We start from the raw sequence: 26,281 nt of genomic DNA, 5'->3' as shown, positions 1-26,281 counted from the left end.
AGTCCGAAAAAAAATACCTTCACCACGACTGTTTGTTTCCTGTCATTTATCCAATTTAGTATCCATGCTTTTATTCCATGGGCTTCGATTTTGCTGAGAAGCATATTATGTGGCACTTTACTTCATCGAAAAACTCAATGAAGTTAGTTAAACACGATTTGCCTTTAACAAATTCGTGATGGCTTTCCTTTATTAATCTACACTTGTCGAACTGGCTGTTATTGTTATCCCGTATTTATCGTTTCCAAAAGCTTCCCTGCCACCGAGTTTTAACTGACTGTCCTGTCGTTGCTGGGTTTATCCTTGCACACGTTTTTAAAAAGGGAGTAACCTTTGAGATTTTCCAGTCGTCTGGCACCACCCCCATATCTCAGGACGATTGGAGATTATGGCCAGCAACTCTGAAATTTTCACCCTTACTTCCCTCAGAAACCAAGGATGCATCCGATCCGGACCGTGTGACTTACACACTTTAAGTACAGCCAGCCTTTCTCGTACCTTTTCTTTATCAATTTTTATCCCATCCAGTATCTCCACGACCTCCTCTTTTACTGACTCTGGCAGCTTCTTCTTCCTTGGTGAAGACAGATACAAAGTACTCATTTAATACTTCAGCCTTGCCCTCTGCCTCCGTGCATCATCTGCTTTTCTGGCCTCGAATCTGAATTTCGATTCCGATGTGGTGCAATGTCAAGTTGGACACTAACTATTTCAAGTCAACAATATTAGTCACTTTTCATCAAATTCATTTATGGTGCATTTTCTTACAGTGAAAACACGCATTGAAATCCAGGATATTGTACCGTCCCTTGGGGGTCATTGGACCATCAAATTTTGGGTTAAGAGCCGAACGCGCTAAATGATTGTGCCAGAGAAAAACATCACATCGCATGATTAACAACATTAATTTTTCACCGAGCTAAAGCTTGTGGTTGCAGTAACCAATGAACGTTATTAAATTAATTGATGAAATTAATGAAATTCTGTGAAAGATGAATAATTATTGTAACCGATAACTTTGTGCTGCAGAATCACGGAAATACTAACATGGATAGTGAAACCTTAAATAAGTTTTTGTGTTTTGTATGTGATGCACTTTCACCGTTTTCCACTTTCCAGACTGCATTTAAGGGTCTGGTTTCAAATATTGATAGTTTATGACACTTGGAATTTGGTACAGCCGTTGTTAAAGTTAACAGGAAGGAACAATAATTGTCCCTTCTCCAAGCACAAGTTGACGACTGTAGGTTTATCCGAAGCAAGTTCCTCAAAACTATGTTTTTATGCGGGAACTGAAATAGAGCTTTTTCACGTAAAAGGCGAACATGATGAGCATTGCACTACGGAAAACTCAGCACACAATTTTCGCAGTCCCTCAGTGTCCTGCCCACTGTTTTCACAGCGGGGCAGTGTTTCAGGGGTGGGCTTTCAATGTTCAGAACATAATTTCTACCAGAATTAAATTTGTCGCATTAAAGTGCTCCTTATCTGTTAATTTCGATTTACACCCTTGCCAGTTTTATGCAGAAACAAGTAACAATGTTTAAGGGATGTGGTGTGTTCAATGTTCGTGCAATAACCGTCTGACGCAGTGTGAGAAGTAAAACACAGACCACCCAATGAGTGCCCCAAACCGATTGCTGTGAGAAAAAAAAATGGCCGGTTCGCTCAGTTGGTGAGAGCGTGGTGCTGATAACGCCAAGGTCGCGGGTTCGATCCCCGTACGGGCCATCAGTAATTTACGACATTACTTGAGTGACTTTGAAAATCCAGACTTTACAAACAAGGAAGTTCATGCAAAATTCAGAAGGAATCGTTTTTGGAATAGCATTCATGACATTGTTTGATGCACCTTTGCCCCTGGGGGGGAGAAAAAAAAATCTTTCCGCTCATTTTTCATTTATCCTTCATTTCTCACTCACCTTTCCGTGTCTCCATCTCTTTCTGTCTGTCTCTTTTCCTATCTCTCCATTTCTTTCCATTTCCGGGACCATTCTTCCAGGTATGCTTACTGACAAACATTACAACCTGTGTCACTCAGTGTCCGGGTATGTTTACTGACACAAATTGCAATCTGTGACACTCAGTATCCGGGTATGTTTACTGACACACATTACAATCCGTGTCACGCAGTATCCGGGTGTGTTCACTGAAAAACATTACAATCTGTGTCACTCAGTATCAGGGTATGTTTACTGACACACATTACAATCTGTGTCACTCAGTATCCGGGTGTGTTCACTGAAAAACATTACAATCTGTGTCACTCAGTATCAGGGTATGTTTACTGACACACATTACAATCTGAGTCACTGAGTGTCTAACAATGTGAAGAAAGGAGTTTTATTCCCGCTGTGATATCTCTCTGTCGGTTTGCTGACAAACGTTTAACTCGGGGCCTGTTCCCTTCAACGGTCACAAGCAGTTAGAAACAGACAGAGCGGAGATGAGGAAAAGGCATCAGTTTAGGAATCAAATGCTTCAAATCAAATGTTCGCCGGCGATGAGAGAGGCAAAAAACAGAGAAAAATGCAGAAAGAAATAAAGCTAAATAAAGATGCTATCAATATTTCTCATCCTTGATGCTTCTCTGCTCCTTCCCCAATCCTCCAGCGCCGGTTAATATTTCAGTGTAAATTAATGCGAGATTCGACCCAAAGAATGAGATCCAAACAACCAAATTTTGCTGAAATTCGGAATTGAACTCGGGACTTTCAAATTTTTGCATTCTCAACTGAGCTGTATCGGCTCCATCCCAAGTTCGACTGTCTGGCACAGGCCTGGGACTGTGCCTGGGCGTTTCCTGCTCTGTGGGGCTCAGTACCACTCCGGGTGAGATCAGGAAACGCACCCCAGACCGGAAACTGTGCTTTTCCTGTTTTGTGTGGAGCAGGTGAACTGCCTCTGCCCAGTGTGACTGCGTCGATGAGTTTCCAGCTCTGATGGGTAATTGAATTCCTTCCCACAGTCCCCACATTTCCACGGTTTCTCCGTGGTGCGGGTGTCCTTGTGTCTCTCCAGGTTGGATGATCAGTTGAAGCCTCGTCCACACACAGAACACGTGTACGGTTTCTCCCCGCTGTGAATGGTGCAGTGTTTTTTCAGGCTGTGGAACTGGTTTAAGCTCTTTCCACAGTCAGTGCACTGGAACACTCTCACTCGGGTGTGTGTGTCTCGGTGCTTTTCCACTCACACTGATGTTTGAAATCTTCTTCCACAGACAGAAAAGACAAACATTTCTCCTTCCACATTCAAAGACCGATGATATTCAGGTCCTGATGAATCGAGTGACTCTGTCAGATCTTGACGTGATCTTTGGTTTGAATTTCCCGTCTTCAAATCCTCCCCTTCTAATACCCTGTAAAAGTTCACAAAAGTCATCACTCTAAATACAGGATCGAAATTTGGAACAGACAATTCTAGTTTCTATGGAACTTTCTATCCTCTCTTTTCCGCCAAAGCCGTAAATCCCCGTCCCACACAATCTCACTCCTCCCTGTGCTGAAATCCAAACCCATCCCACCATCTCCAATATTTCTTCCCTCCACTCCCAGTTTTCTCCCTCCCTCTCCTCTGATTGGGTTCAGTTCTACACCCGCTGTGGGCAGAGTGAGGATAAAATAAATGAGGCAATGGTTTTCTCTCCTGGTCACTGGGACCCAGAAGCCCCGCCCACTCTTTGTTCCCGGTCACTGGGACCTAAAAGCCCCGCCCACTCTTTGTTCCTGGTCACTGGGACCCAGAAGCCCCGCCCACTCTTTGTTCCTGGTCACTGGGACCCAGAAGCCCCGCCCACTCTTTGTTTCTCTCACTGGGACCCTGAAGCCCCGCCCACTCGTTGTTCCAGCGCCAAGTTGGCCGCGCATGCGCCAAGATTCGACCATGACTTCCGCTCGCAAGATGGCGGCCAGTCACACTTATTTTCGGACGGCTGCTGGTCGGGCCTGTCACCGAGGTGCAAACACTGGGCCTGTGGACTCGGATTTGTGGCCTCAAGACGCCATCAGGTGCTTGTGACGCTTCTCCGCCTACCCACAGGTCCAATTACTCCCCCGTCTTCTCCCGGCCTCCGACACGCCTGTTCCTCCTCAGTCCTTCGCCGCCACTCGCACTGCGCATGCTCAGAGCACAGCCCGGTCCTGGCACCGCGCACTGTTCTCCTGTATTCATTGATCGGGCACATTCTGAGGCGCGGGGGACTGTGGGGAAATGCCCCACCATTGAAAGCCGGAATTGGTGAACAGAAAATTAATTATTGTCATCCCATCGAGGTTGGTGCCAGGGAAGCAACAAACATAATAAATAAAAAAATTATACAGAAAGCCGAGAGCTCAGACCTTCCCCATGGTGCGAAGTAAACTGGCCGCTACTTTTCCGTTAGTAAGTCGCAACTCTGCTGCAGGAGTTCCTCAGGGCAGTGCCCTAGGCCCAACCATCTTCAGCTGCTTCATCAATGACCTTCCCTCCATCATAAGTTCAGAAATGGGGATGTTCGCTGATGACTGCACAGTGTTCAGTTCCATTCGCAACCCCTCAGATAATGAAGCAGTCCGAGCCCGCATGCAGCAAGACCTGGACAACATCCAGGCTTGGGCTGATAAGTGGCAAGTAACATTCGCGCCAGATAAGTGCCAGGCAATGACCATCTCCAACAAGAGAGAGTCTAACCACCTCCCCTTGACATTCAACGGCATTACCATCGCCGAATCCCCCACCATCAACATCCTGGGGGTCACCATTGACCAGAAACTTAACTGGACCAGCCATATAAATACTGTGGCTACGAGAGCAGGTCAGAGGCTGGGTATTCTGCGGCGAGTGACTCACCTCCTGACTCCCTAAAGCCTTTCCACTATCTACAAGGCACAAGTCAGGAGTGTGATGGAATACTCTCCACTTGCCTGGATGAATGCAGCTCCAACAACACTCAAGAAGCTCGACACCATCCAAGATAAAGCAGCCCGCTTGATTGGCACCCCATCCACCACCCGAAACATTCACTCCCTTCACCACCGGCGCACTTTGGCTGCAGTGTGCACTATCCATAGGATGCACTGCAGCAACTCGCCAAGGCTTCTTAGACAGCACCTCCCAAACCCGCGACCTCTACCACCTAGAAGGACAAGGGCAGCAGGCGCATGGGAACAACACCACCTGCACGTTCCCCTCCAAGTCACACACCATCCCGACTTGGAAATATATCGCCGTTCCTTCATTGTCGCTGGGTCAAAATCATGGAACTCCCTTCCGAACAGCACTGTGGGAGAACCGTCACCACACGGACTGCAGCGGTTCAAGAAGGCGGCTCACCACCACCTCCTCGAGGGCAATTAGGGATGGGCAATAAATGCCGGCCTTGCCAGCGACGCCCACATCCCGTTAACGAATAAAAACAAAAACTCAGGCCCGACCCGCCCAGTCCGGTTTAATTGCTAAATGTTCTCTCACTCGAATTCAGACCTGTCATTCTCAGGGAAACTGACGATGTCTCATTTTTTCTGTGCCCTACCCGAGAGCCAGTTAGTGGCTTTAATAAGCTGTCAACAACTTTTGCAAAAGTGGAAGGAGGTGAAAAATTCCACGAGCGATGCCTCAATACACAAGGGACCACGTACACTGTGACTCCAAATCGAGGGCAACTGACACGGGACACCAAATCCGGGAACAACTTACACTGAGACACCAAATCCAGGGACCAATTACACTGGGACACCAAATCCAGGAAACACCAACACTGAGACACCAAATCCAAGGACACGGACACAGGGATACGAAATCTCGAGACCACTTACACAGAGACACCAAATCCAGGGACCACTTGCACTGAGACGCCAGGTCCAGGGATCATTTACATTTGGACACCAAATACAGGGATCAGTTACACAGAGTCACCAAATCCAGCGACCACTAAAATGGTGACATCCTTTTTGCACCTTCTCCAGTATCTCTATATCCTTCATATAATATGGAGACTAGAACGGTTCACAATGCTCCAAGTGTAGTCTAATCAAGGTTCTATACAAGTTTAACATAGCTTTCCAATTCTATCCCTCTAGAAATGAACCCCAGTGCTTGGTTTGCTTTTTAATGGCCATTTTAACCTGCATCACTAATTTTAGTGATTTGTGGATCTGTGTCCCCAGATCTCTCTACTCCTCTACCCCATATAGACTCTTATTGTCCAAGCATTATGAGGCCTCCTTGTTCTTGCTACCAAGATGCTCCACTTCATCCTCATCTTTATTAAAATTAATTTGCCAATTACACCCCCATTCTGCAAGTTTATTAATGTATTCTTGTATATTTTTGTAGTCTTGATCAGTATCTACTTTACCCCGCCCCAAGCTGGTGTCATCCGTAAATTTTGAAATTGTCCATCCGATTCCCGAGTCCAAATCGTTTATATAAATTGTGAACAGTCGTCCCAGCACCGATCATTGTGGAACACCACTTTCCACCTTTTACCAGTCTGAGTAGCGACCCTTAACCCCTACTTTCTGCTTTAGTGCAGTGATCAAGAGAAATCTCTTTACACAGGGAGTTGTGAAATTGTGGAAATACTTCCAAAGTTCTTTAATGACAAGTTCTCCTGATGATTTTATCCAAGACATCACACAGCCCAGTCATTTACTCCAAATGTAGATGCAATGGTTCAAGCTAAGAGGTGCCAGGTATCGGGAGCAGCAGCAGCAATAAATAAAATCTAAACGTAAGTAAGTACCAATATAGTTAATCTTCATCTATTTCCAGTTTAATAACTTTTGCGGAATGTGGCCCAGGCCAAGTGCCATGATATCAGATCAGGCTCACCATCGAAAATGAGTTTGACACCCCTGAGATGGACAATGTGAACCGGATTACCCTCATCCACTAACCCAGCAACTTCTTCAAAAAACTCAAGCAAGTTTGTAAGACACGACCTTGTTTTTCGGAAGCCGCGTTGAGTATCTCGAATGGCTCCTTCTCTTTCCCCGTGGTCAAAACAGCATCGCTTAGGATCCATTCAAGCATCTTCCATCTGATCGATTTCACACTGATGGGCCCGTCATCCCTAGTCTCTGATTTGTCCCCTTTAATGAAAATGTGAACTACGTGAGCTACCTTCCAATCTCAGGGGACAATCCCTGACTCTATTGAGCTGTTGAAGATACAGGCAAGGGGCTCACAGAGCACCCGTCCCATCTTTTTAAAAACCCGGGGTGGATATCATCTGGACCTGGAACACAATGCATTTTGAGAGTTCATATTTTATCCAAAGTGACATCCCATTCTATTTTAATATTTATGATGTTATTGTCGACAGCGCATCCCACAGCTGGAATCTCAGCATCAATCACAGGAGTGCAGGCTGATGAGAAATAATAATTTAACAGCTCTGCCACAGTCCGGGAATCTGTCCTGAACTGCCTTTCAGTGGACCTAAACTATCTTTAATGGTCTTCTGACTCCCGACGCAGCTGAAAAGGCGTTTGCTTTTATTCCCACAATTGTGCACCATCTTCTTTTCCAATGATCTCGTAGCTTCTCTAATGGCTGATTTTGAACCCCTCGATTGTGGGTGATATTTGACACTATCCTCCTGTAAACTGAATTCATCCTGATCTGACCTGAGTTAAATGTAAGACAGTTCGGGGAGTCAGGAATCATTCACCCTGAGACCTAAACTAACAGATAAAACCCCAGACGGTTCCTTCGTAAGGTTTCCTCTGGTTCCTCGGCATATATTTGTCAGGATGCCGAAACCCAGCTTTCTTACAGTCCACTCCTGGAGGTCCCATTCCCTGAGCCTACAACCTTCAGCAGTGTCAGTGGTGGAGTTCACAAATGAACTGAAAACCTTCGGAATGCGAAAACAATTTTGCGTTTCCAAAATAAAAGGACTGACATTTATTATGGAAACAGTCTGGTGTCGCTCACTGCAGAAACATCCATGTCAGAGTGAAGCGGCTCTCTTCCAATCTTTCGACCTTGTCTGTCAAGAAGAATTCTGATTTCCGTGAAGGCAATCTCAGATTAAATGGTGGAAGATTGGCCGTGCTCAGCTGGCCATCGAAACCGTGCATTTTTTTGCAGACAAAACATATATTTGAAACCAGGAAATACGAGACCACGAAACTTAAGGTTAAATTTTCCCACCGTCCCTGGGTGGGCTCGAACCACCAACCTTTCAGTTAACAGCCAAACGCGCTACCCGATTGCGCCACAGAGACACGACACTTTTGTTTTTGAGCCATTGATTCAACCAGCTAAAAATTCAGGTTGCCGCGATCAATATAACATCTCTCCACCATCAGTTTACTTTTCCAAAATAAAGGGTGTGAAGCTTGCATGAGTGAAAATCTGTGCTCTATTATTTCTGAACATTAAACTCACCTTGCCATTAAACATTTGTATGTTGGAAGTCTGAGTCGCATCGTGGCAGAGAGGATTGATTTTTCGAGCTGTGATTCTCCATTCTCTGTTCCAGTCATATTCAGGTGTGGTGAAAATGAGAGGAGATGAAACGAGCAGGTCCAACGAGCAGGTCTGTGATACTACACGGTGTCTACAAAATTGTCTCTTGTACTTACAGTGCAGCGGACGGCAGTTTTCACCATTAAACCAGTAACTATGATGTTAAGAAAAAATGTGGCCGACAAACATTCGATTTCAGCGCGGTGACACTGGGTCAGAGTAAAGTTCAGTTCATGCGATTGCCGAGTGGCGAGAGGGTGGATTTGGAACTCCTGTGCGGCTGCACTGCGCATTGTCCAGATCTGCTTGGAGCGATATTCCCTTCAATTCATCACTGACAGGGACAGTTTGATTCAATGTCTCTTTTTTCTTGTAATTGGTGAGATTTCAAAAGTTGAAAACGACACGTGCTGACCCCAACCTCGCCACTTACACGCTGACAGATACAATGCGGTCACAGTCTGGTTCATTGAGATGAAATCCGAAAGCGATTTCACAGTCGAATGCAAAGCGAACTAAACTCATTTAAAGAAAGTGCAGGTCACAGAGGTGCCTTTAAAGTCCCGATTGTTCGAAGCAGAACTGGAAAATGCGCAATGCAGCCGCACAGGAATTCCAAATGAACTCTCCGTGGAGGTAAATGAGTGACAGGAGCAGAAGGACATGCCACGTGAAAGATTTGGACCCAGACCTGCTGCATGAGACTTTAAATGTTGTCCACCTTTAACTGTCGCTCACAGTGTCAGAACTGTCACTGTTATCATTAGCCTTCTTGCACTGCAACTCCTCAATAGCCCCAGGTTAGCACAGCATCGCTTTCTTCAAATTGAATCCCAGTGTGAAAACTTACACGATTTCAAACCTAAGCAAAGGTGTGCGAGATTGGATGGAGAGTGTGAGTGGAGGTCATGGTCTCGGTGGGGGGGGGGGGGGGGAGTGATATCATCACCTGAGCATTAAGATAGCCCACATACCAAAGAAGCAGGGAGATGAGATCTTTGTGTCTATTTTTCCCGGCATGTGCAAAATCCATCCCTTCTCAAAGGCCAGCACCGTTCTTTCCCTCTCCCTCCCTGCTGTCCAGGTCAGGATGGGATTCATGAATTCCCCTGTGTTTTCATCAAGCTTCTAATTCACCTGGCAGCTGGAGGAATAGAGGAAGCGGGAGGGGAAGAATAGTCAGAAACAGGAGATGCCACGTGAAACGGGCCGAATCTTGTGTATGTCAGTTGCTTCAAATGATCCACTGCAGCCCTGTCTCGCCTCGTAGCTTTCCCATGAGTTGAATCGATTCGGCCGATGCGTGTGTGCATTTTGGAAATGTGAACAGAGACTTCCGCTGCTCGTGGGAGCATTTCACCTCACTTTTCCATTTCATGCGCAGACCTACCCGCACTCGGTACTGTCATGGCCTGAACAAGCCTTTTGTGTTCTCACAGAAAATGCCACTTTGTGCGAGCAGCTTTTTCTGGACTGGACTGCACTGAGCTGGGACACAGAGAATATTCAATTAATGAAATCAGTACTTCAAACAGAAAACATTCTTCACTCACTCATCCTGATACATTAGCGCCTCTATTCTTGAATTATTGTTTCATTCATTGCAAAATAGGAACAGGAATCGGCCATTCAGCCCCTCGAGCCTCCGGGTTAATTCATACTTCTTGAGGTGGGGTGCCCAGAACTGAATGCAGTCCTCCAGATGGCGTCTCACCAGAGCTCTGTGCAGCTGTAACATAACTTCCACCTCTTTGTATTCGAACCCTCTATAGATAAACGGGGAGAGTGAGAGCTCAAGAGAGAAAGCGAGAGAGAGCAAAAGAAAGAGGGAGAGAGAGCACTACGCATTGAACAAACTTTCTCAGGAGTTCATTTGAAACCCCACTGAGCTTTCGAACCACTTGCTCTGCCGCATCAAAAGCTCATAAGCTGCATATGGATAATGTGAAATCATATAATTCATAACCGGTTTAGTCGCGCAATGGGTAGCACATCGGACTTTTCGCTCAGAAATTGTGTGTTCGCATCGCACCACCGTTAAATTTTAGTTCGTTGATTTCGGAGCTGGGAAGTGAAATTTTGCAGCAAAACCGGAACAGGATCATTAATATCTGTCAAGGAAGGGAAACAGCCCCCATCCACTTTCTCTTATACTAGTGGCTCCAGTCCCACCCGAATTTATAATGAGCTGGATTGGCGAAACACTCTCAAGAAGGAGGCTCATCATCTGCTCACCGAGAAAGTCAATCTACTGGACTTCCAGCTCTGTCAGACGGAATGTTCCTTCAGACAGGTTTCTAACTGGACACATTCATCCTGCTGCCGTGCGAGCATTGGTGCTTGAGGGGTAGAATTCTTGTTTGCAGTAATTCTATTCCTGTAAAAGTAGCACGTGAAGAACGCAAGATGGAAAGTATCGTGGCTGAGCGGTCTAACGCGCTGGTTTAAAGCTCAAGCTAAATCCCATAATTTGTAGATGGATCAAAATCATAGTATGTGGCTCCAATTCCGAAGCCTCCCTCTGTGAACTAAGAAGACTAAACATCTCATCTGCTATTGCGACAGCGTCGGCCGGAGAAACCACATGGCTGAACAAAAAACTAGATGCATTACGGAACACACCAATTGTCAATAGAAACTTAGAAAATAGGAGCAGGAGTCGGACATTCGGCCGTTCGAGCCTGCTCCGCCGTTCAATATGATCATGGCTGATCCTGGACCTCAATACCATATTCCCGCTCTCTCCCCATACCCCTTGATGCCTTTTGTGTCTAGAAATCTATCCAGCTCCTTCTTACATATATTCAGTGACTTGGGTTCCACAGCCTTCTGTGGTAGAGAATTCCATAGGTTCACCACCCTCTGAGTGAAGAAATTTCTCCTCTTTTCAGTCCGAAATGTTCTCATCTGCTATTGCAACAGCATACGCCAGAGGAACCACACGGCTATGCAAATAACTAGATGCATTTTGGAACACACCAATTGTACCTTCAACTCCGGCCGAAATTTTCACAAGGAAAAGGATTGGTTGGTTTCGGTGGGCCTCGAATAACAACCTCGGCATTTCCCGGCCCTGGACTGTCAGATAAGGACCGCGCACTGACTGATTGCGCCGCTCGAGCCCAGTCACTTTGATCACCTGCCCCACTCTGCTGGAAAGAATCTTAAGGTGAGAGGCCCTTACCTGTGGAAACGTGTCCAGTCATTGCGATGAAAATAATATCTGCACTTTCACTTTCAGCTTCTTCACATCCTCTGCTCCATCGAACGACAATCGGGTTTTCTGCGAACAGGCCAAAATGAACATTGGCAGAAATTCTAACAGCAGTGGGGTTCAAACCCACGCCTCCGTAGAAATTTGATGGAACACCTGAGACCGCGAGTGCACGCTACCATAACGTCACAGTAATGTTTAAAGAGCTGTTTAATGCTCAAATAAATGAATTGAAGATGATTGATCGCATTTACCCCGTGCTGGGGTTGTTCTCCTTGGAGCAGAGAACATTTAGAGGAGATTTGATAGAAGTGTTCAAAATCATGTCGGGTTTAGATAAAGTAAATAAATAGAAACTGTTCCCATTGGCGGAAGGGTCGTGAAGCAGAGGACACAGATTTAAGGTGATTGGCAAAAGATCCAAAGGCGACATGGGGAAACACTTTTTTACCAACGAGTAGTTGTAATCTGGAACGCGCAGCCTGAATGGATGGTGGAAGCAGATTCAATCGTGGCTTTCAAAAAGAAATTTGATAATTACTTGAAGGGAAAAAATGCAGGGCTCCCGGAAAGGAGCGGCGGATTGGGACTAACTGGATTGCTCTTACGATGAGCCTGCACGGGCTCAATTGGCTGAATAACTTCCTTCTGTACTGTAACCAACCTCAAGGGCAATGAGGGATGGGCAATAAATGCTGGCCTCGCCAGCGACGCCCACATCCCATGAACGAACTCAAAAAATAATGACTGTATAATTCTATTTATACAGTTTATTTTCATTGCATGCATTTCTCTATCTCTCCGTGTCTCTGTCTCTTGTGTTATCCCCTGATGGGCTTCTCAGGCTTCCTTGCACAGCGATGGCTGATCTAACCTGCAACACCAGCAGAGGAGGTTAAAGAAAGATTGGGACAGGAGGAAAAGTAAAGGGGCAACCCAGCTGCTGCAGCCAATGTCTACACATTAATGCCTCTTCTCTCTCGCAGTGAGACAGAGGCACCAATTTGATTAAAGTATACTTATAGTAGATTGTATATTAACACCATTCCGAGACAGACGGCAATCATATCATGGAATCATACAATCATAGAAAGTTACCCCTTCGTGTCTGAGCCGTCCGAAAAAGAGGTATCGAGCCTCAACCCACTTTCCAGAGTTTGGCCCACAGTCTTTTGGGTCACCCCCTCTGCTTCCATGAGTCGATCTCCTTGATGCTCCCAAATTAGTGTCGGGTTCTTACTACCCGTTTAATGTTTACATGCCTGTGGAAGACTTTTGGATTGCCTTTTATGTTGGCCGCCAGTCCATTCTCATACCCTCTCTTTGCCCCTCTTATTTCCCCTATCAGTTCCCCTCTGAACTATCCATATTCTGCCTGGTGATTGAATTAAAAAAAAGTTAGGATTTCCGTCAGCCTGAAACAGGAAGTTATTAGTTGATTATTCGCGATTTGAACAACTATTCGTCTTTTTTCAGAGTTTAATGAGTATTGCGAAATTAATACAGTAAACTATTTTGTAGAAGTTAATTCCCTGAACGAGAAAGGGACCCGTCTCCCATACTGAGAGCATTTGCAGACGGCAGCTATCTTCTGAGGGCTTCCTAAAACAACGTGTGCAGCACGTTCAAAACCGTACAAAAACATTTTTGCGCCATCCCCTCTGCCTCCATGAGTCGATCTCCTTCATGGTCCCGAATCATAGTCGGGTTCTCACGACCCGTTTTATGTTTACATGCCTGTGGAAGACTTTTGGCCGCCAGTCAATTCTCATACCCTCTCTTTGCCCCTCTTATTTCCCTTTTCAGTTCCCCTCTGAACTTTCTATATTCTGCCTGGTGAATGAATAAAAAAAAGTTAGGATTTCCGTCAGCCTGAAACAGAAAGTTATTAGTTGATTAATGGCGATTTGAACAACTATTCGTCTTTTTTTTAGAGTTTAATGAGTATTGCGAAATTAATACAGTAAACTATTTTGCCTTAGTTAATTCCCTGAACGGGAAAGGGACCCGCCTCCCACACTGAGAGAATTGGCAGACGGCAGCTGTCTTCTGAGGGTTTCCTAAAATAACGTGCGCAGCAGAGTTTCTGTAGTGTAGTGGTTATCAAGTCCACGACACACGCGAAAAGTCCCCGATTCAAAACCAGGCAAAAAAAATTTTGGGCTGCCTCCATGAGTCAAATCTCCTTCATGCTCCCCAATCACAGTCGGGTTCTTACGACCCGTTTAATATTTACATGCCTGTGGAAGACTTTTGGATTGCCTTTTATGTTGGCCGCCAGTCTATTCTCATACCCTCTCTTTGCCCCTCTTATTTCCCCTTTCAGTTCCCCTCTGAACTTACTGTATTCTGCCTGGTGATTGAATGAAAAAAAAGTTAGGATTTCCGTCAGCCTGAAACAGAAAGTTATTAGTTGATTATTGGCGATTTGAACAACTATTCGTCTTTTTTCAGAGTTTAATGAGTATTTCGAAATTAATAGAGCAAACTATTTTGTAGAAGTTAATTCCCTGAACGGGAAAGGGACCCGTCTCCCACACTGAGAGCATTTGCAGACGGCAGCTGTGTTCTGAGGGTTTCCTATAACAACATGTGCAGCACAGTTTCTGCAGTGTTGTGGTTATCACGATCGCCACACACGAAAAGTCCCCGGTTTCAAACCGGGCAGCAATATTTTTGGGCCACCCACTCTGCCTCCATGAGTCGATCTCCTTTATGATCCCGAATCAGCGTCGGGTTCTTCCCACCCGTTTAATCTTTACATGCCTGTGGAAGACTTTTGGATTGCCTTTTATGTTGGCCGCCAGTCTATTCTCATACCCTCTCTTTGCCCCTCTTATTTCCCCTATCAGTTCCCCTCTGAACTTTCGATATTCTGCCTGGTGAATGAATTTAAAAAAAGTTAGGATTTCCGTCAGCCTGAAACAGAAAGTTATGAGTTGATTATTGGCGATTTGAACAACTATTCGTCTTTTTTCAGAGTTTAATGAGTATTGCGAAATTAATACAGTTAACTATTTTGTCGAAGTTAATCCCCTGAACGGGAAAGGGACCCGTCTCCCACACTGAGAGCATTTGCAGACGGCAGCTATCTTCTGAGGGTTTCCTATAACAATCTATCCAGCAGAGTTTCTGTAGTGTAGTGGTTATCACGTTCGCCTAACACGCGAAAAGTCTCCGGTTCGAAACCGAGCAGAAGCATTTTTGAGCTGCCTCCATGAATCGATCTCCTTTGTGGTCCCGAATCAGAGTCGGGTTCTCACGACCCGTTTAATGTTTCAATGCCTGTGGCAGACTTTTGGATTGCCTTTTATGTTGGCCGCCAGTCTATTCTCATACCCTCTCTTTGCCCCTCTTATTTCCCCTTTCAGTTCCCCTCTGAACTTTCTGTAATCTACCTGGTGAATAATTTTTTTAAAAGTCAGTATTTCCGTCAGCTTGAAACAAAAAGTTATTAGTTGACTAATGGCGATTTGAACAACTATTCTTTTTTCAGAGTTTAATGAGTATTGCGAAATTAATACAGTCAACTATTTTGGAGAATTTAATTCCCTGAACGGGACAGGGACCCGTCTCCCACACTGAGAGCATTTGCAGTCGGCAGCTATCTTCTGAGGGTTTCCTATAGTGAACTGTATAGCAGAGTTTCTGTAGTGTAGTGGTTATCACGTTCGCCTAACACGCGAAAGGTCCCCGGTTCGAAACCGGGCAGAAACATTTTGAAAAAGTTCCCCACTAAAAATCAATGCGTCTGAAAAAAAGCAAGAATTCATTCTGTGGTTGAATGTGAATAAAATACCACACCTCACAGAACCGATATGTTTTCCATTCTCTGTAGAGTTCAATACACATTCAAACACTACACATATACAGACAGTGTCTCGCCCTCATTCACGTTTCATGCCCCGACTGTGCAGGAAGCCCCTCTCAAAGCTGCACATTGCGATTGTTTTCAGTTGATTTGTGAGAGGTCATTAAAGGATCCTGCAGCGCTGCCTCGGTTTATAAATACAGTTATAAACAGCATTGCAGCCGCGGCAACAAACAGATCAGTTTTTCGATGTTCCCCGTTCCCCAGCTCCCGCATTGAGTGAGGCCACGAGAGCAACAACATTCAGGCCGCCTGTCCGATCACACGTTGCTGGCGGGAAGCTGCAATTGCCGCTTCAGGCAGCGCATTACTGCCCATCCCTGGGAAACAAGATAACACCAAAGCTTTGACAACACATTGCAGGCATCGTCTGTCCCGTAGTTGTTGCTCCGCTGCGAAGACAGAACTTGCCAGCTGTTTAAAAATTTACAACCAGAACACTGGATCCTCAGATCACTACCCGTTTTAAAAGTCTGTTACTCTATCTACTGAGCGACGCAGGCTCGCAATTTGTTAAGTTCCGATCGTACATTTCATTGTAGGACTCTGAATTATCCATCGTAGATGTCGAAATTGGGTGAGGGTCCCTGTTATAAAATTGTCAGCAACGTGTTGAGGACAATCCTTGTTTCTGTTAAACATGATGTAAGAAACATGGACAGTGAACTCGTGAGTTTACAATTCTTCGTGTTTGTGCCAAATAAGAACATAAGAACATAAGAAATAGGAGCAGGAGTAGGCCAATCGGCCCCTCGAGCCTGCTCCGCCATTCAATAAGATCGTGGCTGATCTGATCCTAACCTCAAATCTAAATTTATGTCCAATTTCCTGCCCACTCCCCGTAACCCCGAATTCCATTTACTTCTAGGAAACTGTCTATTTCTGTTTTAAATTTATTTAATGATGCAGCTATTATTTAACAATGTCTTGTCATTCGTTAGCAGCAATTAAAATAACACTTTACATAGCGGCTCAAAAGCTAAACTTGCCCCACACGGCAGCTGGAAAAGGCCTCTCGACCTTTCAGCGTATTAACATCTGTAAGCTGAATAATTTCACCCGTTACACAGTGACACCAGGGAGAATATTTCCCATCCAGATTTTCCCCACACGAAACTTCCAACTGATGAATATCCGCTAAACGAAAAGAAGAATTGTATGTTTAGTTCTTCAGATTTAAAGATCTCGTACCGGCCCCTTTGCCATATCAGCTGCCACTAATCGCTCCCTCTCCCCCTATAAACAAGTAAATTCACACCGACTATTGCAAGACGGGAGGCCAGAGGAACCCAAGTGCTCACATGTGAACACGAAGAAGTAGATGCGTTATGGACCATACCAGTTGTACCTTGAACTCAAAATGTTCGATTGTTCCAGATGAGGCTCAAACTCACAACCTGGGCATTTCTGGAGTTCATAAAAGTACCGCACGCTGAGCGCTTGCGCCACAAGAGCAGCGCACAATCGGTTCTATCAGTGCTCCCGTCAAACAGCTTCATTTTCCGTCTCTGAATTATCGCTTTGTGATCTTTTTCCGAATTCTCCAAGAAGCCTCCAATCAAGATGCACTTCGATAAATATCCGCAGTGAACTTTAAAAACCCTGGAATCTGAAACAAAACCCCAGAAGATAAGAACTTTGATTGATCTTATAATTAACTAAAGGACAACTTTTGATGGTGCTTTAAGGAGGATTTGGATAAAGTGTGAAATGAAACTAAGAAACTCTCTCTGAGCTGTCGGAGATTGAAGAGATGGGCGTTATTTCATTTGGAAACCGAGGCTCGGAACTTTCTGATGGAGAATTGTGACAGAAGATTGTGATTAGTGGCAGTTGCCGGGGAGATCGATAGGAGAGGGAGAAAAGTCAAAGTCACAGCTGTGACAGCTCAAGTGCTCTGCTTATCTGTAATATTTAAAAAGTAATGTAAAATACAGGACAAACCGATTTGGTATCGGTTATCAAAAATACTAAAGGATACGGGTTCAAAGGCGGATTTGTGAAAAGGGAACGGATTTAAACGCCAGACCTAAATCATTCCACATGAATCTGAAGCGTCTTGAGGAAAATGGCAGCGCGAATTGTGATGTTCGTGTCATGACTTCAAAGACCCTCCAATTACCGACAGTATCTTTGAACGAGTTGTGCAGCAAAACCGTGAGTGAAGCCGCTTTGCATTTGTCAAACGTGTAGGTGACGATATTGGCGTTAATAAGGGTCGATTTCAATTATTTGAAATCTCACCATACCTCTTGACCCGAAAATCGACGATAAAATCGGGTTTTTCCTGTCGGTCGTGAATTGAAGGGAAAGCCGCATCAAACAAATCAGAGAAATGAAGAGCAGAAAAGGTGGATGAAATTTGTACGAGTGAAAATCCCTGTTTTTCGGAAGACTCTGTCCCCAATGGTGGAGAGGATTGATATTTCGAGCTGTTATTCACCAGCCTTAACTTTAGTAATTTCCTGCTTGCTGACAATGAGATGAGACGGAATGAACAGGTCTAACGAGCCGGTCTGCAACACAGGACAATGATTCAGTGCAGCTCGTTACCCAGTCACTGGGCTCCGTTATAGCCGCTCCTATCAGTCACACACAAAGATAAATTGTAAATCGGAAACAGAAAGAGTTAATGTACAACACTTAATATCAACCACCAGTTTTTCCCTCTTTCCGGCTTTCAAAACAATCTGTTTCACAGTTTGTCAAACCCGAAACAGCCTCTGGTATTTGCTGATCGAGAATTTCAGTGGAAATTGGGATCTTCACTTAGTATCGGAACAAATATCCCCGCTGAGGTTGCGGGGTTATTACAGGTTTATTTATATCAGTGAGTGACTGGTTTTAAACTAGGTGAGGGTCTAAACCTGAGGTAATAGCCTGGGATAGACAAGAGATTCTTCAATATATCAAGTTAAATTAAACTGATTCCACCAACACTGCACGTCACATCCCTTAAATATTGTTACCTTTTACGATGTAAAACTGGTGAGAGTGGAAATGGGAAATAACTGAAAAAACCTTCATTGTATCAAACTTATTATTATTATACAAACAATGTACAGCCTATCCCTTAAAAAAGACTCAATGTAAAACCAGTCGCCAGTTCCAGACCCGCTGTGCCGGTTATGTGATTTGCATCCGATTCTGACTGACTTCGTATCAGACGCGCTCCCGTCCACAGTAAACGGATGGGGCCGGATCCATAAGAGAAAAATGAGGACCGACCTCCGCATAACCTGTCCTCATAATTTAACCATTTTAGCCCCGGTATCATTCTGGTCATTCGGCGCTGCACCCCCTCTAAGGCCAATATTTCCTTCCTGATGTGTGGTGCCCAGAGCTGAATGCAGTACTTTAAGTGGGGTCTCAGCAGAGATTTATATCTGTAACATTCTCCCCCCACCCTTTGAATACCAGCTTCCTTGAGATAAAGGCCAACATCCCATGAGACATTTAAATTAATTTTTCTAGCATTCCACTGGATTTAGCGATTTCTGTACTTGGACCCCTAAATCTCTCTGCTCCTCCACAGTTCCTGGCTTCTCACAATTCAGAAATTACTCTGATCTATCTTGCTTCAGTCCAAAGTAGATAAACTCACACTTCTCCATATTGAAAGTTTGAACAGACTGGAACTCTTCTGTATAGAAAAGAGAAGGCTGAGGGGTGACCTGATATAGGACTTTAGGATTATGCAAGGGTTTGATAGGTTAGACGTAGATAAGGTGTTTGCATTTGTGGAGGTGGGGACTCCAAATCATTGAGGCAATGAATATAAGGTATTCACTATTTAATTCAATATGGCATTCAAGAGGAACACATTTACCCAGAGAGAAGTTAGAATATGCAATTCGCTCCCACAAGGAGTAGTTTAGGCGAATAGCATGGATTCGTTTAAAGCGAAGCTAGAAAAACAAATGGGGGAGAAAGGAATATAAGGGTTTGCTCATACGGTTAGATAAAGACGGTTGGAGGAGGCTCGTCTGCAGCATAAACATCGGCATAGTCAAGTTGGGCCGAATTGCCTGTTTCCGTGATGTACATTCTCTGTAATTCTATGTTACTCCATCTGCCACAGTTTTGCCAACTCACTGAATTTATCAATTTCCCTTGACAACTTTATGCTTCCATCTACACGACTCACTGTGACACCGAACTTGGTGTCAGCGACACACGTGGATTTACGGCTCTCTATTCCTTCGTCTCCGTCATTTATACAACGGGTCTCTGTCTCCCGCCTTCTATCCAACTCCCTACCCATTTCATTAGGTTGCCTTAAATTCTACGCACTCTCATTGTCGTTAACAGTCTCTTATATGGTACCTTATCGAATACCTCTGGAAGTCAATATCATATAACAACCATGGACACTCCATTAACTACCACGTTAGTTACATCTCCATAAAGTTCAACTAGTTTTGTTAGACTTGACTTACCCTTTACAAATCCATGCTGGCTCTCTCTGATCAATTCATGTTTATCCAAATGCTCAATCTTTCTTTCCCTAACAACGGATACTGGCAACTTCCCCGCAACGGATGTCAGACTAATGGGTTTATAATTTCCAACATCATCTCTGCTACCCATCCCAAATAATGGAGTGACATTGAAATTGTTTCCATCAAAGGAACAATTCCTGAATCAAGAGAGTTTGAACGATCATGACTAAATCATGTACAATTTCCTCACCTATTCCTCTCAGTCCTCTGGGATGGTAACCGTCAGGTCCTGGAGATTTGTCTATCTTTCATCGAATTATTTTCTCCATTGCCATTATTTTACTTATACTGAATCCCCTTGATTTATTTATAGTTTTCCTCATATCTCTGGTTTGTTAGCCTCATTTATTTCTGTGAAGAACGAAGCAAAGTAAATATTTAGCAACTCTACATTTCATGATTTTCAATTACAATATCACCTCCATCTGTCTTTAAGCGGCCCACATTACTCTAAGCCTCCCGTCTTTCTCTTAATGTACTGGTAAAAATCTTGACTGTTGTCCTCATTTTCCCAAACAGGTTTTTCTCCTTTTCCCTGTTTGGACCTCTTACGGTTTCTTATTTTCAGCACCAAAATAAACAATACCTTGCTGCAAAGTTCGGCTCAATAGTTCTTCACTTTCAGAGCGAGAATTGTCTAAACCGGTAATTTATTTAATGTAACAAACATAAGTACAAATACTCATCCGTATATCAACGCATTGATGGATACACAAAGATAAACACAACGAGATATGCAGGCAGCATCGGGATGCACAGGTGAACGGACAAGTGAAACAGACAAAGATGAAACGGTCTGAACCCCAAACAGACAGTAACGTATCGCTGATAGATATTAGTGAGAGGAGGTAGGGCTAAGTTATCATGGATGGGCGCTGTGGCTTAGTTGGTTAAAGCATCTGTCTTGTAAACAGAAAATCCTGGGTTCAACTCCCAGCAGTGCCTTGTATAACTAATTATTTTTACCTGATTTGTGGAATTTAGCGTCAAAATGGCACTTTGGAATTGGTATTTGTTCAGGTTTGAGGAGGAAACGGATATCAGATTGAGTCTTCTAAAACGCCCTTTCATTGCACAGTCAGACCTCTCATAGAATGTGTCTGTAACGGGTTAACTTAAAGACACGTTCTTGTTTCTGGGCTCGTTGGGTTCAGGGTATAATTCACGATTTGAGGTTCAAACCCGGAAGCAGTCCTAATTTGGGCCTAGACTTGTGATCTTGACCTGCGGTGAAAATCTTTGCAAAGAGGAAAATGAAGTCCCCAAATCACTCCACCTGAATCTCCAGACCCCGATGAAATATATCCCAGGCTGTTAACAGAAGCAAGGAAGGAAATAACGGAGGCTCTGATCATCATTTTCCAATCCTCCCTGGTTACAGGTGAAATGCCGAAGGATTGGAGTGCTGCTAAAGTTGTACTGTTGTATAAACAGGGAGAAAAGGATAGATCAAGTAATTACAGGTCAGTCAGCCTAACCTCGGTCAGGCTGAAGGTATTCTATTAAATCTACTCTGGACTTCCTCCACGGCCAATACAGGGAGGAGGGGACTCTTGACTGACAAGCCTCAGCTCTATCAGGAGAGGGAGACTGACCCACGATCTCTCTTGCTTCTGGGATGTGCCACTTTTGAAAAAAAAGGAGAATTTCTCTATATCTTTAAACACTCTATCTCACTACACATGATTTAAAATGTATTGTGGGACGCTGTGAGTGTCTCTGTATCTTTAAACTCTCTGTCTCTCTCCACAGCAGTGACAGTGTATTGTAGGATGGTGTGTGTGTCTTTATGCCTTGATACTCTCTGTCTCTCTGCACAGCATTGACAGTGTATTGTAGGATGGTGCGTGTTTCTTTATGCCTTTATACTCTCTGTCTCTCTGCACAGCATTGACAGTGTATTGTAGGATGGTGTGAATGGGATGAGGGTCTGTGGGGCGAAGTGTAGCCGATTGGGAGCAGCGCCCGTTTGCGGGGTGAGTATTGCACGCTTGATTTTCTCGCTCCCTTCTATCTTTCTTTCTCTCTATCTTTCTTTCACCTCCCTCTCTCCCATTCTTTCTTTCACTCTCGTTTCATTCCTCTTCTTTCTTTCTTTGCCTTTCTGCCCCAGCACATTTGTCTGTATCCTGTTTTTGTTCTCTCACGTGTCTCTGTTGGATGATCCAAAATTCAGACCCGCCGCTTCTTCCAGCTTTTCCTTCCTTCCACAATCATGGTCTATTTCATTGACACTTTACTGCGGCCTTGCCCACTCTAACATTTACTTTCACATTCTTACGCCTTTAAGTTTGCTCCACATCGACCGCTGTTTCTCGTTCGCACATGTCCCGATCGCACCAATGTTCATTTGTGACTTGAAACCAATCGATACATTTCGATCTGCTCCAGAGACAAGCTCCACGAAAGCAGGGCTGGCATTCGGTAGGACAGCGCATACTTTTCCGTGAAATTTCCATGGGGTATCTTGTGATACGGGGGATGTTAACTGAAGAACTGGGTTTTGTTTTCATGGTCGTTGGCGCTTTTCCCCGAGCAGTTGATGTGCGGGAGAGACGGGCGGCGCTGCATAGCTGCGAATGACGGCTGGAAGGTGCATTATTGGCAATCTGGGCGGTGCAGCAAAGTCGGAAATGTTTCGCTTGATCTTACGAGGTCTGTGGAAATGTCCGATTGAAAAGGAATGAGGAGAAATTAGAAGAGCGGGAATGGTGAAAAAGTGTCGATTACAGGAGGTTGGCCGTGAGCGAAAGGTCCTTTGAAAGCTCGGCGCGGAGGAAATTTTGTTCGGAAACAGCAGACTTTAAGCGCGTGAGGAAAGTGAAGTGCGAGCTGCGTTCTTGGATCAAATTGGGTGTTTTCAGGAAAACAGCCATTGTGAAATCACAAAAATGAAAACAGAAAATGCTGAAAACGCTGAGCAGGTCAGGCAGCGCCTGTGGAGAAAGAACCAGAGGAAACGTTTCAGCTCTATGACCTTTATCATCAGAACTGAAGGATTTGCGATGTGCGTGAGTAACTTCGCTGTCGAAGATGCTGGCTTCCATCTCTGAATTATGTGAGCTCGAATCTTACTGCTGCCAGAATTTGTGGAGTTTTTCATTTTGGCCGCCTCACCAACAACCCTTCTTTAATAAGAAGTGCTTTTCCGCATTGCTGGTTTAAACCTGTTTGCACAATTCAGCAAAGTCTGGATTGCCACCCAACTGTTTCTTTGACGGAGGTGTTGGGACTGTAAGATGTGATCTCGGTGAAGTATCAATCAATGTGCACAATGGCGCCCTGGTGAACCGAGTACCTCTTATAGTCAGTATAATATAAAAGATATGCACCATAATTATGAATTTCTTCTTTGCATCACACTAGGATTTATTATCAGGGAATGGACATGAGCAGGTCGATTTACGTCACGCTCCGGTCGCTTCGCATCGCCTCCTACAAATAGAATCGAATCATCGAAAGGTCACAGCACGAAAAGAGGCCATTCGGCACATCGAGTCCGTGCCGGCTCTCTGCAAGTTCAATCCAGACAGACCCACTCCCCCACCCTATCCCTGTAGCCCTGTAATTTCTTTCGTTTCAAATACTTATCCAGTTCCTTATTGAAGACCATGAATGAATCTGCCTCCACCACCCCCTCGGGCGGTGTATTCCAGATCCTAAACACTCGCTGTGTGGAAAAGTTTTTCCTCATGTCACATTTGGTTCTTTTGCCAAACACCTGAAATCGATGTTCTCTGGTCCTTGAACCTTCCGCCAATAGGAACAGTTTCTCTCTATCGACTCTGTCTGGATCCTTCATGATTTTGAATACCTCTATCAAATCTCCTCGTAACCGTCTCTGTTCCAAGCAGAACAACCCCAGCTTCTCCAATCGATCCATGAAACTTATTCCCCTCATCCCTGGAATCTTTACAGTAAATCTCTTCTGCTGGGATTTCGTATTAACATCGCCGAACCGCCACCATCAACATACTAGTGGTTATCATTAACCAGAAACATAACTGGACCAGCCACAGACATACTGTGGTTACAAAAGCAGGTCAGAGGCTGGATATTCTGAGCCAAGTCACTCACCTTCTAATTCCCTAAAGCCGTTCAACCATCCACAAGGCGCAAGTTGAGTAAGTTGGAATACTCATGTGATGGTCATGGACCTGAAAGGTTAACTCTGTTTCCATGTCTCAAGATTCTGCCTAACCTGCTGAGGATAAACACATTTACAGTTTTCATTTCAGTTTGGCAACATAGCCAGTATTTTCATTTTGAATAAAGGAGCTTTCGCTTATTTCAATATGCGACGAGGTGGCCGAGAGGTTAAGGCGATGGACTGCTAATCCATTGGGCTCTGCACGCGTGGGTTCGAATCTCATCCTCGTCGTTACTTTGTTTAAGTTTTGTTTCTCTCATTCAGTCCACCCAGAAGATCTGGTCGAAGTCCCATCCTTCTCGAAACGGCAGACGGTGGGTATTGCATTGTTTGCTGAAATCAGCAACAGTTCCTTCCAGGAAGGTGTTGAGATTGTAAGGTCGCGAAATATCAGAGCGTACATTGGTGTCATTGTAAAAAGAGTAAATCTTATGGTCAACGTCAGAGAAACTTATGGACCACAATGAAGATTTATGACCCGATCATTCCGTGTGCGTGTCCGTTAAAAAGGGACGGACTGTTCGTCCCGGATTATTACGTATCTGTGTCTGTTTAAAAGGGGTGTGCTGTAAGTCCCGGATCATTCTGTGTGCGTTTTACCCGATTTTCTTGAGACCATTTTCCTTCTGAACTGTAATGACGATCCTCTCTCGAGAAGAAGGTCAACCGCCTGTTTCGGGCAACTGGTAGGAAAAATAACAAAAACTGTTGAGACCAAGTTCATTCTGCTGGACTTCCATTCCAATCTCCGCACTCTATCCCCCATTCAGTCCCACCCCCGCCTGGACATTATAAGCTGCGATATTCATAAGGGAATGGAAAAGCCGAATATCACGGTTATAATTTTCTTGGTTGCTCAACACTGAATAGCATCAATTGCAATGATTCAGAAGGTAATCAGAGAATCATAGAATCTTACAGCACAGAAGGAGGCCATTCGGCCGTCGTGCCAGTGTCAGCTTTTTCGAAGACCTGTCCAAATTAGACCCACACCCCAGATCTTTCCTCATAACACTGCAAATTAGTCCTCTTCAATTATGTCCAATTGCCTTTCAAATGATCGTATGGAATCTGCTTCCACCACCCTTTCAGGAAGTGCGTTCCTGATCTTAACAACCCTCTGTGTGAAAAAAATTCTTCTCAATTCCCCTCTACTTCTTTTGCCAATTATTTTCAAACTGTGATCTCCGGTTACCGACCCACTTACCAGAGGAAACAGTTTCTCCCTACTTGCTCTTTCAAAACCCCTCATTATTTTGAATACCTCAATTAGTTCTCCCGTTAACCATCTCTGTTGTAAGGAGGACAATCCCAGCTTCTCCGATCTCTCCACATAACTGAAGTCCCTCATCACTGGTGTCATCCAGGTCAACCTGCTCTGAATCCTCTTCAATGCCTTTTCATCCTAAAGTGTGGTGCCCAGATCTGCACAATATATTTCAGCTGAGTGCTAACCAATGATTTGTAAGGATTAGTATGACTTCCCTTTTTAACGTATTCAATGCCCCTATTTACAAAGCCAAGTATCCCATTCGCTTTCTTAACCACCTTGAGGACGAGTTCATTGAGTGCATCAGGGATGGATTTCTTGAGCAGTATGTAACTGATCCTACAAGGGGGCAGGCAACCTTGGACCTGGTCCTGTGTAATGAGTCAGGATTAATTAATAATGTCCTAGTTAAGGATCCCCTTGGAACGAGCGACCACAACATGGTTGAATTCCATATCCAATTCGAGGGTGAGAAGGTTGATTCTCAAACAAGCGTACTGAGCTTGAATAAAGGAGACTATGATGGTATGAGAGCGGAATTGATTAAAGTGGACTGGGAAAATAGATTAAAGGGTAAGACGGTACATGAGCAGTGGTGTTCATTTAGGGAGTTATTTTACAACGTTCAAAATAAATATATTCCACTGAGGAAAAAAGGGTGTAAAAGAAATGACAGCCATCCGTGGCTAAGTAAAGAAATCAAGGATAGTATCCGACTAAAAACAAGGACATATACGGTAGCCAAACTTAGTGGGAGGATAGAAGATTGGGAATTCTTCAAAAGACAGCAAAAAGTAACTAAAGGATTGATTAAGAAAGG

General features: G+C 44.4%; 1 protein-coding gene and 6 non-coding genes across 7 annotated transcripts in view; 6 read left to right on the top strand and 1 right to left on the bottom strand.

The window, feature by feature from the left end:
• The first annotated feature begins 1,657 nt into the window (after positions 1-1,657).
• Positions 1,658-1,731, top strand: trnai-gau (transfer RNA isoleucine (anticodon GAU)). The gene has a single exon. It is a non-coding gene; the product is annotated as a tRNA-Ile (tRNA).
• Positions 1,732-8,136: 6,405 nt separating this feature from the next.
• Positions 8,137-8,210, bottom strand: trnan-guu (transfer RNA asparagine (anticodon GUU)). The gene has a single exon. It is a non-coding gene; the product is annotated as a tRNA-Asn (tRNA).
• A 6,586-nt stretch (positions 8,211-14,796) lies between these two features.
• On the top strand, positions 14,797-14,869 carry trnav-aac (transfer RNA valine (anticodon AAC)). Its single transcript has one exon. It is a non-coding gene; the product is annotated as a tRNA-Val (tRNA).
• Positions 14,870-15,312: 443 nt separating this feature from the next.
• Positions 15,313-15,385, top strand: trnav-aac (transfer RNA valine (anticodon AAC)). Its single transcript has one exon. It is a non-coding gene; the product is annotated as a tRNA-Val (tRNA).
• A 5,527-nt stretch (positions 15,386-20,912) lies between these two features.
• Positions 20,913-20,986, top strand: trnat-ugu (transfer RNA threonine (anticodon UGU)). The gene has a single exon. It is a non-coding gene; the product is annotated as a tRNA-Thr (tRNA).
• Positions 20,987-22,932: 1,946 nt separating this feature from the next.
• The window catches only part of LOC137336001 (zinc finger protein 551-like), a 49,233-nt gene continuing 45,884 nt past the window's right edge, over positions 22,933-26,281 (top strand). The window contains exons 1-2 of the mRNA XM_068001504.1: positions 22,933-23,056; positions 24,456-24,565. Coding sequence (XP_067857605.1) covers positions 22,933-23,056; positions 24,456-24,565 — 234 coding nt within the window. The remainder of the gene's footprint in view (positions 23,057-24,455; positions 24,566-26,281) is intronic.
• On the top strand, positions 24,341-24,422 carry trnas-gcu (transfer RNA serine (anticodon GCU)). Its single transcript has one exon. It is a non-coding gene; the product is annotated as a tRNA-Ser (tRNA).

This window comes from Heptranchias perlo, chromosome 20 (assembly GCF_035084215.1).
Source record: "Heptranchias perlo isolate sHepPer1 chromosome 20, sHepPer1.hap1, whole genome shotgun sequence".
In the NCBI taxonomy this organism is placed as follows: Eukaryota; Metazoa; Chordata; class Chondrichthyes; order Hexanchiformes; family Hexanchidae; genus Heptranchias; species Heptranchias perlo.
This window is presented reverse-complemented; position numbering and strand designations above follow the sequence as displayed.